This window comes from Spea bombifrons, chromosome 2 (genome assembly GCF_027358695.1).
Source record: "Spea bombifrons isolate aSpeBom1 chromosome 2, aSpeBom1.2.pri, whole genome shotgun sequence".
Classification (NCBI taxonomy): Eukaryota; Metazoa; Chordata; class Amphibia; order Anura; family Pelobatidae; genus Spea; species Spea bombifrons.
The window spans coordinates 3,804,358-3,823,596 of NC_071088.1; the positions used below are offsets into that span (position 1 = coordinate 3,804,358).

Genomic DNA, 19,239 nt, shown 5'->3' on the forward strand with positions numbered 1-19,239 from the left:
GAAAAAAAAATCTAGCACACAAGGTATCGTCCCATGCTGTTTCTGCAAATGGGGATTTCACCTAGAAAAATTGCAAACAACAAAGCACTTGAGGCTGAGGCTATCAGGCAGCAAGACTATATAAAACAAATCAGGACTGTTGGTAACTATGATCACTGCCGAGCGAGAGTTAGTGCAGGCGCTTAGAAAATAAGGGGGATTTTATGCAAGGTATGGAAAGTTATGGAACTAGAGGAATCAAAAGGAGTATGGAAAACAGCATGGGAAATAAATCGCAAAGCCTGAGGTTGAGGATGTTGATATAAATATAATTATATATTTGTATTCTTTTTTTATTATTTCAATAAACAAGTATTTTTAATTAAAAGGGGGTTACAATCTGCTGTCAGTTAAAAGGATTTCTCAGAAAATATCCCCAGATGAATCCGTGTCATGTAGAGAGAAGGGAAAGAAACATTTTTGCCAATTTATTTTTCTCCTTCATTCTCCCTGTCGCTTGAAAACTTTATTAAAAGGTTTATTGGGATACTACAGCTGCTTAGCAACAGAGACCCTTCAGTTCCTCCAAAGCTCCTCCTCTTTGTATTGCCTCAGACTTCCTGCAGCCGCTCCCAGTCTCTTTTAACTAACGGGCCTGTAATGTCAGAAATTGGCAGGCAGCCAGCGCAGAGCAGTGCAGAGGGGACACATAATGAGGCTGCGCTGAACAGGTTTCCAACAAGAAACTACAGAAAAAACGGTGAATTATTGTACAAAAATAAGTTTATTTAGCATGGATACGGGATGAGGACGTAATAATTGAAGTATTTAGGAAAGTTAGGAGAAAAAAATGTCCAGGTGGAGGGGCACCTTTAATCTCGAGGTCTTTCAGGCTAGGATAGGATACTTTGTATCTCTAAACTATTTATTCTTCGTTACATAGGACCTGCAAGCTTCCTGGGCACCTCTTCCAATGCTTAGCAGCTCAAACGCACGCGAGGCCTTCACGGCCGACAGGAGTGCTGTCTATAACCACAGCCAACGAGTCGATGGCGTTGATGTGATCAAACGGCGAGAAGCCTATTTCACATCTCATTGGTTATCTGAATAAGAAATAATAGGACACGGGTCCTTATTCACCGGCGACAGACTGTAGGACCCAAGTTGTATGCGTTAACCGGCTTGTGGTTACGGGAGTGGGTGAGAGGGAGGCTTCTCTATTCGCTGTCTCATTAGTTTTATTCGATGCAATAATTTAGGCCAAGTCTAGTCAATTAGAGAGCGATTTCATGGCCACTTCTCTTTCGGTCCGTCTTATGAACCCCGGCTCTTACTAAAATCGATGCAGTGCAGAATAAACGTTTTAGTGGCCGTTTAATCTTATATTTGATCTCGTCAGCTTTATTTTCCAGATTTTTCCATCAAATTACAGACATTTAAGGGTTAATTTAAAACGTATTCCAGTCCCATATACATGAAATACAGGATGGTACAGGAAACCCAAATCAAATCAATAACGGTAAATAATGAAACATCTATTAATCAATATTTCACCTCTGTATCAAAGCTTCTTGCGGATATATTTGCATACATGGGCAAAGGGCGGAGTCAGTGTCTGGGTATGCAAAAATCCAAATCACAGTAGCCAATGCAGCCAATCGGTGTCAAGAATAGCCAGACCGTGAAGGAAGAAGGTAATTGTTGCAGCAGAATGGCCTCTTCTGTGCCCCTTTGAGCCATTAATAAGCAGAACCCTAATTTCGGTCCAGCTCTGGCATTAATATGGACTAATTAAAGGGGCCATGAGCATTTAAAATGTCTCCACTAGTTGTAACTATGAAACTTTGCAAGCCTAAGAAGCCGTTGCCTTAATTGGTTTTCTTATTTAATGGCATACATTGTTTCTTTTGCATACATTTCTCATTATTAAAGGCAATTCTCTATAGTTATTTTTTTTCCACGTGTTTTGGGGAGTCTGCCATTTATGCAAAACGTTTTCTACTTTAATAAGGAGGGCACATTTTCTACCTTTTTGACTCATTCCATGCCAGAGGCATACAGCTTCAAGCTGCCAGTGCCTGGCGATAATCTTCGTACAGTGGAAGTTGCAGCTTTAGAGCCGCAGCTTCTACCTAATTATACTGTCCCTTTTTTTGTACGTGTTTTAATGCATTTTAATGCATGTTATATCCTTCTGGAAAGGTTTCGGGTGATACGCACATTCTGGTGTGGACTTCTGGAGGTTTTTGGTGTCACATTGAGAAGCGTCAGGTGCCCCACGTGGATCCTCACAGCGGGAGTAACTTTGCCTACACAAAAATAACAATTCGGCGGCGGGATTCGCAGGTTTTTGTTATCCTCGATAACTAATGATGCCTGCGGGCTGGGATATTCAACAAGCAACAGGACACGACAGAGGATTAGAAACAGGGACGCGGGAGACGCTTTATTCAGATGGAAGCTAAAATTTCTACATATTCATGGACAGAGATCCACAGACAACATGTGGAGATCACTGACTTCTTCAGTCTTAAATCAGGAGAGAAGATCAACGCAAACATATACGTAAAAAATATAGATATATCTCTGTGGAATAGGTTACATAGTAACATAGTGATTGAGGTTAAAAAAAACCCAAGGTCCATCATTTTCAACCCTTCTACTGATCCAAAAGAAGGCAAACAAGCCCAAATAAGGTAATACCCCCCAAAACCAAGGAAATAGTTACAAGTTATATGGGTTTTGTTTTTGTTTTTTGTTTTTTTAAATCTGACCTTCGCTGTGTTGCCTGAATCCACACCCTGCTGCCTGCCCTGACCTTGACCTGTCTACTATATACTTTCACAGATTATATGTGAAAGAGGTAAAAAAATGTACACAACCTGAGTGACCTCAATGGTATATTTAACAATAAGATTGATTTAAGGTTTAACCCTCAAGGAAACAGGAAAGTGAATTAATCTATAGTATCCTGGAAGGTCCTGTTATGTCAAAGAACAAAGTCATCTTCAAGAAAGACACCCCCCACCAAAGTATGAAGAATGAGCTAGGGGGCATTACAAACAACTTCAATATTTCCATATGGTTTGTACTTTAAGTGGCACAACATTTATGACAGTTCCTCCAAACCTCTCATCTAGGTATTACATCAGAGCAGACTGGCCGCCTACAGCCATTCCCACCTGCCATTTCATGTCCATACATGTGGTAAAGCAAAGATTTACAGATCCTAAAATGCAGTGATGGCCAGTGATGGGGAGTGAGTGTGATTGAATGAAGTGTTTTGTGTGATAGGTGTAATTGGTGTGATAGGTGTGATGGGGAGTGAGTGTGATTGAATGAAGTGTTTTGTGTGATAGGTGTGATTGGAGTGATGTGTGATAGGTGTGATGGGGAGTGAGTGTGATTGAATGAAGTGTTTTGTGTGATAGGTGTAATTGGAGTGATGTGTGATAGGCGTGATGGGGGTGAAGTGTCTGATAGTAGTGAGTTGTTTTTTGGGGTAGGTGTGATGGGAGTGACACTTCAATCCCAAGTGTTTTGTGTGATAGGTGTAATTGGAGTGATGTGTGATAGTTGTGATGGGGAGTGAGTGTGATTGAATGAAGTGTTTTGTGTGATAGGTGTAATAGGAGTGATGTGTGATAGGTGTGATGGGGAGTGAGTGTGATTGAATGAAGTGTTTTGTGTGATAGGGGTAATTGGAGTGATGTGTGATAGGTGTGATGGGGAGTGAGTGTGATTGAATGAAGTGTTTGGTGTTATAGGTGTGATGGGGAGTGAGTGTGATTGAATGAAGTGTTTTGTGTGATAGGTGTAATAGGAGTGATGTGTGATAGGTGTGATGGGAGTGAAGTGCCTGATGGTAGTGAGTTGTTCCAGTGTAAAACACTGCCAAAACCATTTTATTAACCAAAGTGTTTCATGGCATTGTTCAGGATGAATCAAACCGCAAAAATTCTACTAGACCGGGGACATTGTGGGGAAAATGTTTTTTAAAGGTAAATTGGTAAGATCTTTATAATAAGCTTTATAATTTTAATCTTATCCTTTAAGTTCCAATTAGATAAACGGCTATTTGTCATACTTTCCAGAAAAAAAAATCACCTTGATAATTCCAGAATAAAAAATATAGTACAGAATGTATATCGGCATCAACATAAAGAGGTTTCTCTAATCTACCTTGCTTTAATAAGCAACAAATAATAGTGATAATAATAATTAATAATAATAATAATAATTAATAATAATAATAATATATTTTTATGAAATATTTCTATCATATTTCTATGTATATACAATATATTATAGTTGTCACATGCCATCAAAACAGATCTATGTATATATACACTTTTTAATTGAAATTGAACCTATTTAAATGCTGAAGTAGTTACAATACTTCTTAAATTGTCGATAGAAGCCTCGTAGAATCAACAGCGTTCCTCTTTCTTGAAGCAGCGTGCTTACCCCATAGAGAAGGGAGTTCTAAAACTCACTTCCTACTGTGTTTTTCGGACAATAAACTTCTAAACTTGACGGAGCTTGGACAATAAATCCGCACCGATCGCTCCGCAGAGATCAATGGCAAGGTTTGAACATCTGTCCCTTTGCTCCACCGGGAGCTGAACGAACCAATTCCACCACTGTCGTCTCTTCATGCAAACTCGCTACTCTACTGAATCCCAAACGTTCTACGCAGACAGCAAAAAACTACCTGAGACAAATCCCAGAGCCAAGACAGAGGGTTTTAAATGCTCGCCCAATATACCACTGATACAAGTAAGTTTTGGACATCTGACACCTTAAACGAGGAGTAGCAGAAGACACTGTTCAATGTTTATAAATGTAAAATAATGCATTTGGGACTTAAATTCCGGAGGCAAACTATAGCATTAAAGGTTCTGGTCAAGAACAATAGAAGACAAGAACAGAGGAATATTAACACTCTGGAGAGAGTTCAGAGGAGGGTGAACTAGAGAAAAATGATTATGAAAGACTAAGGGATCTCAATTGGTCTGGCTTGGTGGATCCTATTTTAATATTTTAATCCTTATGGGTCGATTGACTAAAGGTCAAGTTTACCCTAGATCTACTAAATCAGCACAAAAGTCAAACTCTGGTACAACTTGGACCAGGCTGTCAATGTTCCACAACACCAAGACCTAGGAAGAATACTACTAGAGACCCCATAGAAACCTTATGTGTGCGATGATAGAAAGTGAGATATAAACACCATAGAGAGTTCAGTAACTTCACTGACAAAGTGCAAGCACCTTGGACGAGACCGACAGATGTAGATGATTACAGAGCGGCTTTACAGAGGTAAACAATGTTGAGTTGCTGAACGAAAAGGGTGTCCTAGTGCCTGATTTATATCTTGGAGAAAAAAAAATATAGAAATATTATTTATTTTTGTCAATCTGTGCGGTGACTGAACATTTAGAAAACAACACATACAAATATATACATCGACAAATAGAATTTGCCGGAAGATCGGTCCATCCGGCCCCCGTCTAGTCGCCCGTTTCTCAAACCTTAATCAGTCGTTGGTCTCGTCTTAGATTCAGGAGCCGTATGTCTATCCCGCGCATGTCCAATGACCTCCACAGTCTTCCTAGTTCCTAGACCTACAACTGGCCATAGAGTCACATAAATTAACTTGATAGTAGAAGTATTATTAAACACTCATCTACAGACACCAGACATGCCAGAAGGCTTGTTTTCCCCTCTCATGGTGCTGCCACAACCACAAGGGATTCTGGGTAGGCGCATTCAAATAAGGTTAACAATGATCACCTTTTACCTCTATATCCACTTTATACACAGATCCCTTGAAAGTAATTGCCCGCTGTACAGGACAGCCTTTACATGCACCTACCCAGAATCCCTTGCGGTTGTGGCAGCACCATGAGAGGGGAAAACAAGCCTTCTGGTGTCTGTAGATGAGTGATTAATAATATTTCTACTACCCCCTTAATTTTAGGTGGAAGAGTTTCCATCACCTTTACCCCACCATAACTTATGTAATAAATTAACTTGACTCCACATGTCGGGAGCTATCTTAAAGGAGTGTGTGTAGTGTTTTAAGAGGGAAGAGTGTGTGCTTGTGATTAATTAGCCTCTTAAATGCTTTAGTGCACTCTCTCTGTCACACATAAACAAATCGTTGTCGGTATCTATGGAAAGGCTAAGGACCCTTAAAAAACTGTCTATAAGCATTTTAAATAACAATGCGCGCGAGGTGGTGGGGGCATCATGATGGTGGGGGCATAAATTAAGAAAGGCGGATTATAAAGACCTTCTTGGTGCTAGAAACTCACAAATTGATGCCTCATAATGGTGACAGTATGAATATGTGGTTGCGGTTAACTTTTCTTGCTCACAATCCGAGGCTGGAATCTTACTTTGTAGCCGATAAAGTACTTAACTTTTTTCTTTCTCATTATTTGCTTTCGGTAACATAATACAATTTGTTAACCCTCTATTAAGCAACCTAGAAGTATATAAATATAATAAGTGAGTGTTTTATTGCACATGTGGTCTATGTGAGCTTCCCATGTTGGCTTTGATTTGATTAAGGTCACGCTGAGCGGATTCATCTAGCCTCGTTTAAATAAAGGCAAACCTTGTTTAACCTTCCATTACGGTCAGGAGGCATGAGATGTTGGAAAGATGTCATTACCTTGGGAGATTAATATTGTATTCCATAAAACATTATTTAATCCTTAGGGACATTCATCTTTTGTCTCCTTTTACACATTATATATATGGAAATGTACATTTTATTCCTAAAGGTTTTATTAGATCTATGGGGAAATTAATCTTGTATCTATTTAAAATACATTTATTCTACAGGGAAATGACTTCTTTATTGCTGAATATAATTTAAAAGCAGGAGATAAATCTTTTATTTCCAATATCTTAATTCAAGCTATTAGGGAAAATTATATTTGAATTTTTTTTAATTTTTTTTTTTTTTTTAGCAACGTACAAAATGTTTTTAAAGTTCTTTGGAAAAATCATTGGTCATCGTACTTTTTTACTGAGATATATTTTAATGAAAATCTCATTGTAGTGATGGATATACTGTATACATATATTTATCTACTGAAGATGAAATTATGTCATTTAAAGCTGAATAATTGCCTTTTTGCAAGAAAAGGTTTGCTAAACTATTGTAGGCGAGTACATTAAGGATAATGGTTATAATTTACTTTACTCGTCAAGAACATTTATCATTGATCTGCAAAGTTTGGGGAATTCGTCATTTCTGAGATACATGCATATTTAATACTGCCACTGAAAGTCATCTATTTTTTTAATTGTCATTATTATTATTAAATTATATAATAATAATAATAATAATAATAATTGGAAGCTGCTTACTGGACTCTCCCTTGATTGTTGCATGAGCCTCTACCATTATTTATTAATATTATTATTACTATTACTATTAGTATTACTATTACCGTATTTGCTCGATTATAAGACGAGGTTTTTTCCAGAGCAAATGCTCTGAAAAATACCCCTCGTCTTATAATCGAGGTCGTCTAGACCTCAAAAAAATGTCTGCTGGGGCCAGGCTGCTTACCGGTGCTTTGGTCCCGAGCAGCGTCTCTTCTATTAGCAGCAGGAAGCTAGCAGGGTGTCACATAATTCTGCTTCCCCCTCCTTCCTCTGGGGGCGGGGCCAGAGAAGTTGCTCGCACAGCCGGGCCCCTGCAGAAGTCTGCGAGTGGGAGATCTGCAGTTCAGGTAAGGGGGTGGGGGGTTTGAGTGTGTGTGTATGTGTGATTAATGGAATGAATGAGTATTTAAATGTTTGTGAATGAGTGTGCGTGTGTGATAGCATGCATGTGTAAGGGGGGGGGTGGTAGCATGGCATAGAGAGGCTGTACTCAAACTCCTATCATCCCCAGGTTCCAGCATGTACTGGCTGCCTTGGCTTGATAGGGGTTTGATTGCTGTTAGCAGATATATATATATAAATATATATATACCTCCAGAAATGCCTTTTAACCCCCTATATGCCACTCTGGCATATAGGGGGTTAAAAGGCATATCATGGGGCAGAGTGGCATATAGGAGGGCATAAGACATTTCTGGAGGCAGAGTGGCATATAGAGGGTTAAAAGGCACATCATGGGGCAGAGTGGCAAATAAAGAGGGATTAAGGCATTTCTGGGGGCAGAGTGGCAACCTTGGGGGCAGATGTGCATAACTGGGGGGGGCAGGTTGGCAAATAAAAGGAAAAAATATATATATTTTTCTCAATCATAGCTTTTATTAAATATGAAAAAATTGTTTACATGAATTAATATTTACTGGTAAAACTTTTTTTCCTATAGGGTAGTCTTATATTAAGGCTTTTTGTTTTTTCCCTAAATTAATATTTAGATTTTGGGGGGTCGTCTTATAATCAGAATCGTCTTATAATCGAGCAAATACGGTATTATTATTATTTTTATTATTATTATTATTATTATTTCGATCATTAGAAACCAACGACTGATTAAGGTTTGAGTCTTTACAGCAGGAGAAACGGGCTGTAAATGTTGTCTATGTCTTCTTCTGCAGCTAAAATCTTTCTGAAAAAATATACCGTATTTGCTCGATTATAAGACGACCCTGATTATAAGACGACCCCCCAAAATCTGAATATTAACTTAGGAAAAAAAGAAAAAGCCTGAATATAAGACGACCCTAAAGGAAAAAAGTTTTACCAGTAAATGTTAATTCATGTAAACTATTTTTTTTTAATAAAAGCTATGATTGAGAAAAATATTTTTTTTTTGTTTTTATTTCTTTTATATTTTCTATTGTATTTTCCAACCTGTCCCCCAGTTACGCACATCTGCCCCCAGGCTTGCCACACCAATATGGCACTGTGGCCCATGATATGCCTTTTAACCCTCTATATGCCACTGTGCCCCATGGTATGCCTTTTGACCCCCTATGTGCCACTCTGCCTCCAGAAATGCCTTATACCCCTATATCCCATTCTGGCATTTAGGGGGTTAAAATGCATATTATGGGGCAGAGTGGCATATAGGGAGGTATAAGGCATTCCAGGAGGCAGAGTGGCATTAAGGGAGTTAAAAGGCATTATATAGAGCACTCTGCCTCCAGAAATGCCTTATACCCCTATATGCCACTCTGGCATTTAGGGGGTTAAAAGGCATATTATGGGGCAGAGTGGCATATAGGGAGGTATAAGGCATTTCAGGAGGCAGAGTGCACTATTAAATGCCCCCTTAACGCCACTCTGCCTCCTGAAATGCCTTATACCTCCCTATATGCCACTCTGCCCCATAATATGCCTTTTAACCCCCTAAGTGCCAGAGTGGCATATAGGGGTGTAAGGCATTCCAGAAATGCCCTACACACACACACACACACACACACACACACACACACTTACTTACTTACCGGTGCTTCCAATTTCCTGGTGTATTGCCGGGGCAGCGGGTTGACGTCTCATTCCGCGGCAGCCGGAAGGAGGTGGAGTTGGCAGCGGGGGTTTGTATGCGTCCGTCGCAAATACCTTCCCCGGCTGTCAGAGATCAGGAACTCTGAAACAATGATCTCTGACAGTCGGGGAAGGTATTTGCGACGGACGCATACAAACCCCCGCTGCCAACTTCACCTCCGGAAGCACCGGTAAGTGTGTGTGTGTGGGGGGGGGCGACGACAGGAGGATCCAGGTCCCCTGCAGCGGTGCGGGGGATCTGGATCTTAGTCTCCTAATCAGACCTCTATTTGAGGTCTGATTAGAAGACGACCCCGATTATAAGACGAGGGGTATTTTTCAGAGCATTTGCTCTGAAAAAAACCTCGTCTTATAATCGAGCAAATACGGTATATATATTTTTTTGCGGTTTACACTTTTTTGAGAATACCGCAGTGAAAATGTTTAACCCTCGCTTTATGGGGCCAAGGAAAGGACTTAAAAGTGCGGTCTGGAGTGAAAGCTCAGCGTTATTTGTCGAGCGTCGGCTTGAAACGGAGAGAGTTAAAAGAAAACAGATGAAACGGGGTTTTACAAGGCCACCCTAAGAAAGACGGATAACTCAAAGAAACATCGCTGGCCCAAATTAATCAGCCTCTCCTTCTCCGATCCCCGGCTCCGAGATCATTAAAAATGTTTCTTGTTTCTGATCTTCTTTCTTTTCTTTCTTCTTGTGTGTGTTTTTTTTTTTAAACGACAGACATGAAACAGAAGTAAAATATATATATAAATATATATGTGTCTTGTGTGCATGAAAAGGCAAAGCAAATAACCCGCATAGACAAAACTGGCAGTCCGGATGGAGCTTAATTAGACTGGTGGATCCACTTTTATGTTGAAACTAATAAAATCCTCGGTCGATCTGAAGGTTTCTGGGGAAAAATAATTATCAGTCCTTTTATTATTATTATTTTACTGTAAGTCTGAGTAAAGTTTGCAGTTTAAAGAGGGGTTTTCCCCCTTAACAATTAATGAAAGAGAATCATAGGGTTTTGTTTTTTTTTCTAAAAAAACCTCATTGATCTTTTTTGATCTCTTGACTTAGAGTGTAGTCAGATACCTAATGGATACTTTATGTTATGATGAAACCTGCAGGAGAGGTAAGGGGTGCAGGGGGGCCGGAAGGGGTAAGTTTATGAACATGGATGTCTATATATAAGTGTATGTGAGCATGAATGTCTATGTAAAAGTTGAATGAGTGTGAATGTGTGACTAGAATGAATAAGTGTATGTGTAAGCATGTGTATGTGTGTGTTTGCATGTGTAAATGTGTGTAAGTGTGTTTATAAGGTGAGTGCAAGACTGTATGTTGCAAGGGCCAAAGAAGGCACAGACAAGCTATTTGGGGGCAATGATGGCACAGATCAACTGTATGGGGACAAAAATGGCACAGGTACAGTGTTTGGGGGTTAGGATGGCACTGATTCGCTTCTTGGGGGAAAAGGTGGAACTCTGGGACATGTTTTTTGGTGAAGTTGGGGGGCCCCGGTGCAATTTTAGCTCCAAGGGCTTGTTCTTTCTAGTTACCCCCCCTGGACACTGGGCATGTGGGAAAATGGAAGTGAAAACTCAGGATGTGATGTTTTGAACTCATTCATGTAATCCCAGCCATGTGTCCTAATGCATACCTCTCAAGCGTCCCAATCTTTGCGGGACAGTCCTGATTTCCGAGCACTATTCCACTGTCCTGCATAGTTGCCTCCTTTGATCTCCCCGGACAGCCCCAGGGAGCTATAAAATCAGCGCATACCTCCATTGCAGCTAAAGCATCACCTGGACACCTCGACCCTGCCCACTTCTCTATCCAAACCGGCCCCTTCCCGTTAAACTCTCCAAAACTATCCACTATTCTTTCGGAATTACGCAGGGAATGTTTTTCTGGATTTAATTCATATTTAGTTTTTATCTGGTTCTGTCTACAAAGTAAAAAAAAAACTGTCTTTAACAGAATTGTAGTTTTTTTGTGTAGAACAGCGTGACTCCGTTTATAGCAATATCATCTCATCCTAATTTTGTAATTTTTTTTGGTTCCATTATCATTCCAACCCCCCCTCTATTTCTCTTGCAAAATAGAGATTTTGGTTCGGTTTTCAATATAGTTGGTTCATTCGCAATCGCACACCGCGCTTCAATCAATACCCCCATGAATCCTTCACGGGCCTTGAAATATGACCCAGAAATGCTGAGTTTCCTTGAAATAATAATGATAATAATTCATTTTTTACCGCGGTGTCAGTGAACTCAATTCTGTGTGGAGGAACTCCAAGGACCCGGCCTGACAGAGAGACTTGTGGATGAAATGGTTTTCCAATAGTAAAGTATTTTTTTCCGCCCAAAGCTTTATAAGATTAGTATTAAACCCAGGAAGAGCGGTGGCAAATCATTGAGGATCTTCCTGTATGTGTCGACACATTGCTATGAAACATGGATCTGCTTTCTGGTTTATGGAAAAAAAAAAAAAAAAAACTAGTTAAACTGTAAAAAAATTGGTACTGATATATTTCTAAAACGGCTAAAAAATATATATGTTTAGATGTTTACACTTTTATATAAAATAATATATAAAATATATAAAATAAAAGTATAAACAGTTCCACTTTTCCAAGAACACTTAAAGGGAAACTCCAGGATTTTTTAAAATTATCAGATAAAATACATTTTCCAAAATATTGTTATTTTTTTAATCTGGTAAAACCAGTTGTAGTTTTTGCCCCATAATATAATGTTTTCAGGCAGCTGCATATCAGCCATTTGTTATCTGATCCCCGATCTACTAAACACCCCCGACTCCTTATGATACTGCCTGTGGGGAACAAAAGAATGGCTCGGTCTTAATCACCCAGTCGGACTCTCTGACTAATGAAGGTCTATGGAGGAAAGGACTTCATTACCATTGTCATAAAGACATAAACAGGCAAAAATTTAGGACATTAGAGGACTGTTTTGGGTTTTTTTCTCCCCTCTCGTCGTCCTAATCCTACCTATGATTTCAGAACAATTTCAGAATTCTACGCTTTTAGCGTTTATTGCGTATTTTAAACGGTGACATCACGGTCTCCCTCCTCGCTCTGCGGGGGGGGGGGGCAGGACACAAAACAGAGGATTTAACAGAAAAAGATGAGTTTCCTACAGAACGTCTCAGTCTGTCTTTCTGAAATCCCACCGCAGCCACCAACGATCAAAAAGCAGCCAAGCGACAATGACAGAGAGCCACACACGATGCCTGCTAGTTTTAGGAGTTATGTTACTCTCCCCATCTCTGCGATTGGGAAAGGTCCTTGGGTCGTATTTCATCTCTTTGTTTCCTGATGGGATGTAGTTTTTTAATCTGTTTCTCCTTCACCTTGCCAGGTGCTAAATCTGTAGAAGTAGAAGGTTTTTGATTTAACGATGTTGCCCGGTGGACGGGGGTGTCGGAGCAGATTTCGAATGCCGCAGGTATGACAGATTGCCCCATTATTGTAACACGCTCCTGTTGCGTAGCCTTTCTGAATTATAGTTATTGGAAATCATTAGCATATTTTGGGAGCTCTGAACGGTGGGCAGAAATTACGCTAATCATAGGCTGAAGGGGTATATTTAAAAGGCGAAGGGACATGGTTTCTTTGAAACACGGTTCATTTTGCACGACGTTCGTATTTCTGTTCCTGAATACAAAGTTACTGCGGGAAAATGATGATGTCTAACTTTCCCTAAAACAATCATTTTTTTGTAGCTCTGACTACCCGGAGCCGACCCTTGCGGGGCGCTGCCAGGACTGCCCACTGACGTCAGTGGGCAGTCCCGCAGACCTCGATGGGCGTTTCCACTGTCATGGGCGGTCCCTCTGACGTCAGAAGGCGGCCCTGCTGACCTTGCGGGACACATCCCCATTTAAGGAGAAAATGGGTGGGGAGAGGGGTGTGTCAGCTGCCCGCTCCCGTGGCCCGGAGGATTCAGGTGTCGACCCGGAGAACCAGAGAAGCAACGCTTCCCAGGTATGCTCCGGAATCTAAGACGAGACCAACCACTGATTAAGGTTTGAGTCGTTACAGCAGGAGAAACAGGCAATCTAGATGGGCCAAATGGTGCCGATTTGCCAGCGGAGACAGAGACTTGGGACAGATACGGGCATTTTGGTGAATATTTTTTAAAAATTGTTTGCCAGTTGACATTAGTGGGCGTTCCAGCTGACATTGTTGGGCGTTCTCGCTGACATTGTGGGCGGTCCTACTGATATCGTGGGACACACCCATTAAAGGGAGAAATGGAAGCGGAGCAGGGCGTGTCAGCATCCCGTGACCCATAGAATATGCGTGTCGACCCGGAGAAACTAAGATAAAACCAAAGACTGATTACAGCAGGAAAACGGGCACTAGATGGACCGATTGGGGCTGATTAGCCAGCAGAGACAGGGATTTGGGGAAGAAACTGCCGTTTTACTGAATATTTTTTAAAATTGTTTGCCGGCTTTACAACCCTCTTCGTACCATTGGATACATTTGATATGAACGTGAGCCAGGTCATTCTTCTGTCTTAATTAAAATACCCTTTTAAGGATAAATATAATTTTTACATAAGTAGAATAATGGGCTCCAGAAATAGTTAGTAAAAAAAAAAAAAATTGCCTTCATTTTTAAATGTACTTTGAACAGTAAAATAATTATTCTGAGTGTAATAATATCGCTGGTCAGAAAGTTTCCAGAGGAAAGTAATTTCCTTCTTCCCTTTCCCCATTAATTATTAATCCTGAATCAGCAGATTACATTTTGTATTAGATTAGTTTTCTTTTCAATTTTGATTTATCTGAGAAAAAAAAAAGTCTTTGGGGTTTTATTATAAAATCAGAAAAAGGATTTTTATTTTTTTTTTGGCTCTTGTGAGCTTTTAAATCAAAATCTCATTCAGACTAAACGGAGAGAAAAAAAAAAACCCAAAACAAATTCTATTATTATTTGACCCTTAAGAGGTTCTGAGACCCCGAGGTTTAAAGGGTTAATACCCTGTCTGGTTCGAAGGACTCGTAATTCATTTCTAGATAATCAGAAGTAATAAATTGAAAGATCTGTGAAAAAAAAAGCTTTTTATGATTACGAAGAAGAGTAGATTCATTTAGAATGCGGAGTCTTTAGTTGATGTTGATACTTTTTTATTTGGTCAACATTGACGAAGACTGAAGGAGCTCTTGGACTTCAGAGGTCTCTTTTTCGGATGGAAGAAATCTCTCCATTTTCTCTTGGGCTCATACAACTATATTTTTCTTTAGAAACATATAATATTGGTGCCGACCTTGGGGTCTCGTTCAAATTGGGAGATTTTTGGGGTTTCTTAAGGGTAGATTCTAAAAATGAGGAGCTTCTAAAGGTCAATAAGCGGGTCCATGGGGTGAACTGGGTGGCTTTTCAGCATAAGTTGTAGAGGCTTTTAGGGTCAATGTGCAGTTTTAGGGTGAATGTGGTAGGTTACTGGAGTGAATGGTCTGAATTTGATGGTCAGTAATTAATTTTTTTTTAATACAATACTCAATGGAGTTCATTGTTAAAATGGTGTCTTAAAATCCAGATGGAGGACTCGTTGTCATACTTTTTTATTACATTTGTCCGTTAAAAAACCACCATTGACTTGGATAGAGTTTTATTTACTTAAGAGAGGAATTTGGCAAAAAAAAAGGAGAAATAAGTCACATTAAATTGTTTCCTGTGCATTCAATCTAATTATAAGAGCATAATTTACGGCGAGATAAGACTGTTTAGACTGTGGTCCATTTCTATACAGATTTGGAGTAAAACTGCTACAGAACCATCAATGATATCATCAATATTTGGGAAGCCGGAGACAAATGAATTCATCGGTACCTGATTTACCTTGAAATATGACTTTAATGAGGATTCTGTATCAATAAATAGATCTAATCTTCGAGTGCCTGGCAAAGAGTTGGGTTAAAAACGTTTCAGTTATGGTCTCGTCTTAGTTTCAGGAGCCATATGCCTATGCCATGCATGTTTAAATCCCCTCACTGTATGAGCTTTCTACTACTTATGCTGGAAGGCTGTTCCTCTTACCTACTACCCTCTCGGTAAAGTAAAAAAAACAAACATTATCCTATCTTAACCCTCTCGGTTCCAGGAGAGTATTCATTAGATGAGGTGGAACCCCGAGGTTTTTATTGTGAAACATTTTCAGAATGTTAGAATTCTATCAGGATTTCCAGTTGAGTTGGGAGAACATTTAAAAATTCTCCTCACACTTTTTGGAGCACAGATTGCAAAAACAAATGGAAACTGGTGATTTTTGGTGTGAACTGCAGACACTCGCCCAAGAAAACAACATTTTCTTCCAGTGGACTTTTCATACTTTTCAGTTTTTTACGAAGGATATTATTTCTAGAGTACAGGTGAACTGGTTAAGGGTTCATGATCATGTTTACTGTCCTCGGTGTGGGTTAACATCAATAGCGCTTCAGGATGCAGCGTTTATCGTCCCTGGAAGCAGTTGATATAAATGCATTTTCAACCAAAAAAAACTTTTTTTCAATATATCCTTGAGGTTTCTCGGCTTTTTGTCGGCTTTGTTTAAGAAACTCTAACAGAAGCTTGATTTTCTATTTGTATCTGTTTTGTTTTCTCAACTAAGCCAACGAGGTTCTAAAAGCTTTTCTCTAAACTGCATTTAATGTGAGTGAGAATTTAATGTTTTTGTCAACAAATATATTTCCATCATCAAAGCTTGAGAAAAAACCCAAAACATCTTGGCAAATGATTTCAAATCAACGAGAGATTCTCTTCCAGTAGAGCGCGACAAAGTGTTTTCCTTTTGTATGAATTACAAGGATTTTGTTTGTAACAGAAATTTGCTTTTGTCATTTTCTTTTCATGATAAACTGACTAATAATTAAATATATAAACCATCAGAGAAATCTCATCGCTGGTCTGCAATTTGAATGTTATATAAATATATTCATGGAAAACAAGGACATTTCTGGCTGTAACATAATTACAAAAGGGTTTTCTGACGTTCAATTAGCCTTTTAAACTTAAACTTGGATCAGAGAACACAACGTGCCATTGAAATAAAGGAGTGATGGGAGTGATCAAGGGCCATTGGAGCAGAGGAGTGATGGGAGTGATAAAGGGCCATTGGAAGACAGGAGTGATGGGAGTGATAAAGGGTCATTGGAACACAGGAGTGATGGGAGTGATCAAGGGCCATTGTGACACAGGAGTGATGGGAGTGATAAAGACCCATTGGGACACAGGAGTGATGAGAGTGATAAAGGGCCATTGGAGCAGAGGAGTGATGGAAGTGATAAAGGGCCATTGGGACACCGGAGTGATGGGAGTGATAAAGGGCCATTGGGACACAGGAGTGATGGGAGTGATAAGGGGCCATTAGAACACAGGAGTGATGGGAGTGATAAAGGGCCATTGGGACACAGGAGTGATGGGAGTGATAAAGGGCCATTGGGACACAGGAGTGATGGGAGTGATAAAGGGCCATTGGAGCACAGGAGTGATGGGAGTGATAAAGGGCCATTGGAGCACAGGAGTGATGGGAGTGATAAAGGGCCATTGGGACACAGGAGTGATGGGAGTGATAAAGGGCCATTGGAGCACAGGAGTGATGTCCCATTCAGAATCTGGGATCCGGTAGCCATCTCAGGAATTGGGCAAAATTTTTTATTCATTAATATAATTTAAAAGTATGCTTTAGTTTTCGAAAACAGTGATATTCCTTTAAATCATGTGAAAAATCTGCACAAAGTGATAGATAAATAAGGCAAGATTGTAAGAATTAATCTTTGGGTCCCAGAGGTTCTCACGGTTCCGAAACTCAAAGTGTCCCCTTACCTTGTACGATGAGATAGATCTGGGTGGTCTTGGTGTGATGCTGTGTCTGTACGGAGCAGGTGTAAGGACCTTCATCGTAGACGTCCACTTTCTGAATGCGGAGACTGTACTCCAGCACGCTTCTCTTATCCAACTCTACTCGTGGGTCAAGGGACCACTTGTCCTGTCCGGCAAAGATGATGCCGGAGCGGTTCAGCCAAGCCACTTTGGAGCTCTTATCTTCCACAAAACATCTAAGAAAAAAGCAAAGAACACATTTAAGAAATTAGATTTCTAATATTTCCATGTATTATGATTATTATTATTGTTTTATTTAGCGCCATCATATTCCATGTCGCTGTACAAAGGGTAGACAAGTAGTATATAACATAACAATTTGACTTACAGAAACAACAAGTGAGGAGGGCGTACATTTCTGTAAATGTGTACACTTTAAAAAAAATATAAAACCCGCCATGTCTTGGGACATAAAACAGACCAGGATTTAGGGAAAAATCACAAGAGATTTAATCATTTTATGGTAAAACCTCAGGATTGACACATGTAAAAAAATAGCAACATACAATGAAGACGTGTTAATAATCTCATTAGATAGGAGATATATGGTTCCTTTTTTATAGCATATTTTCACATATGTTGCTTTTTCAAATAAATCTGAGATTTTGTACATTTTAGCTCCCCCGACCAATATTTTTTTCTTCAACGTGGCGTTCGAATTAAATTATCAACCTGAAAATTGAGATGTGATGCTTTCCATTAAAAAAGCAAGAAATTTTATTAATACGCATTATATTATTAAGTGGAAGTCAGATGGTCCGCCAAGCTCATGCCGAGAGACAGATCATTTAAGCTTCTAATGCAGGTTGGCTATGATATGAGACGGCCAGGTGCCGTACCTGGGACCTCTCAGGGTTGGAGGGTTTTTGCTCCAATCTTGGAGTGAAGGGGCAGATTCTCAGGGGTCACCGTGAAGAAGCAGATGTTGAGCGGAGCCGGGGAGGGGGCCAAAAAGATCAAAGAACAATAAAAAATTATACAAACCAATAATAATAATAATAATAATAATATCTTTTTCTCTCTCTCGCAAAATCCTCTTGTTTGGCAAATTGTGGCATTCAATTCATTCACTCGCTTCGAGATTTTTCTAATTACTCTTCTCATTATGGCCCAAGGACGCAGACAAGCGAAGCCCATCCACTGAAACATTTTGTCGTTTCTCTCTTTGCAACAATGTAAAAAAAAAAACATGCAAAAAGTAACTTTTTCTGTAATGTGAGAAAATGATCTTGCAACGTCCACAAGCCCCCTGTTTCTTTAATTACAATGGTGGATATGGAGCATCTTCCCTGGAACAGACAAGACACTGACAGATCACCATAGACTAAGCTATAAATCACAGTCTTTCTTCTCTTACAGAATCACAAGAACATTCATTTTTTTTTTCACTTTTCTGCTTGAGTTCCTCGCTTTTTCTTTTCTGTTATTTTTACTCCGTGGCGTCACGCTCTCGCAAAGAGACTGCACTGCTTCGATTAATTTCTTGGCGTGTTGTGCTTGTAATATTTTATGTTGTGTATATCTGATGTTCTTTCTACCTCCACTTCATCTGCAAGTGTCTTGTTAATTCTGGAAGAAGTGGAGTTGGCCACAAGCCACGTTGATAATATCCACATCAATATTTCTCCTTCGGAGAGAGACAGGTGGGTTTGGAAAAAAAAATAAAAAAAATAGCAGCCTTTCTGTAAACTTCGGCGTCGAGACTTCATTAGCTATAACCGACGCGGAGTTTATTGGAAGGCAACATAATAGAATGTGAAACTCTATAAATGCAGCCCATAAACAATTCTCTTTACTAGACGTGAGCGTTGAAGGCCACTGCTGCCCGTACTTTTCAATAATTTGAAATACTATTTATGAATATTTATTA

General features: G+C 39.6%; 1 protein-coding gene across 2 annotated transcripts in view; it reads right to left on the reverse strand.

Annotated features, from left to right (window-relative positions):
• LSAMP (limbic system associated membrane protein) overlaps positions 1-19,239 on the reverse strand; it is a 280,742-nt gene that overhangs the window by 124,626 nt on the left and 136,877 nt on the right. For both annotated transcript variants that reach the window (XM_053455439.1, XM_053455440.1), the window contains exon 2: positions 17,313-17,545. In XM_053455439.1, coding sequence (XP_053311414.1) covers positions 17,313-17,545 — 233 coding nt within the window. The remainder of the gene's footprint in view (positions 1-17,312; positions 17,546-19,239) is intronic.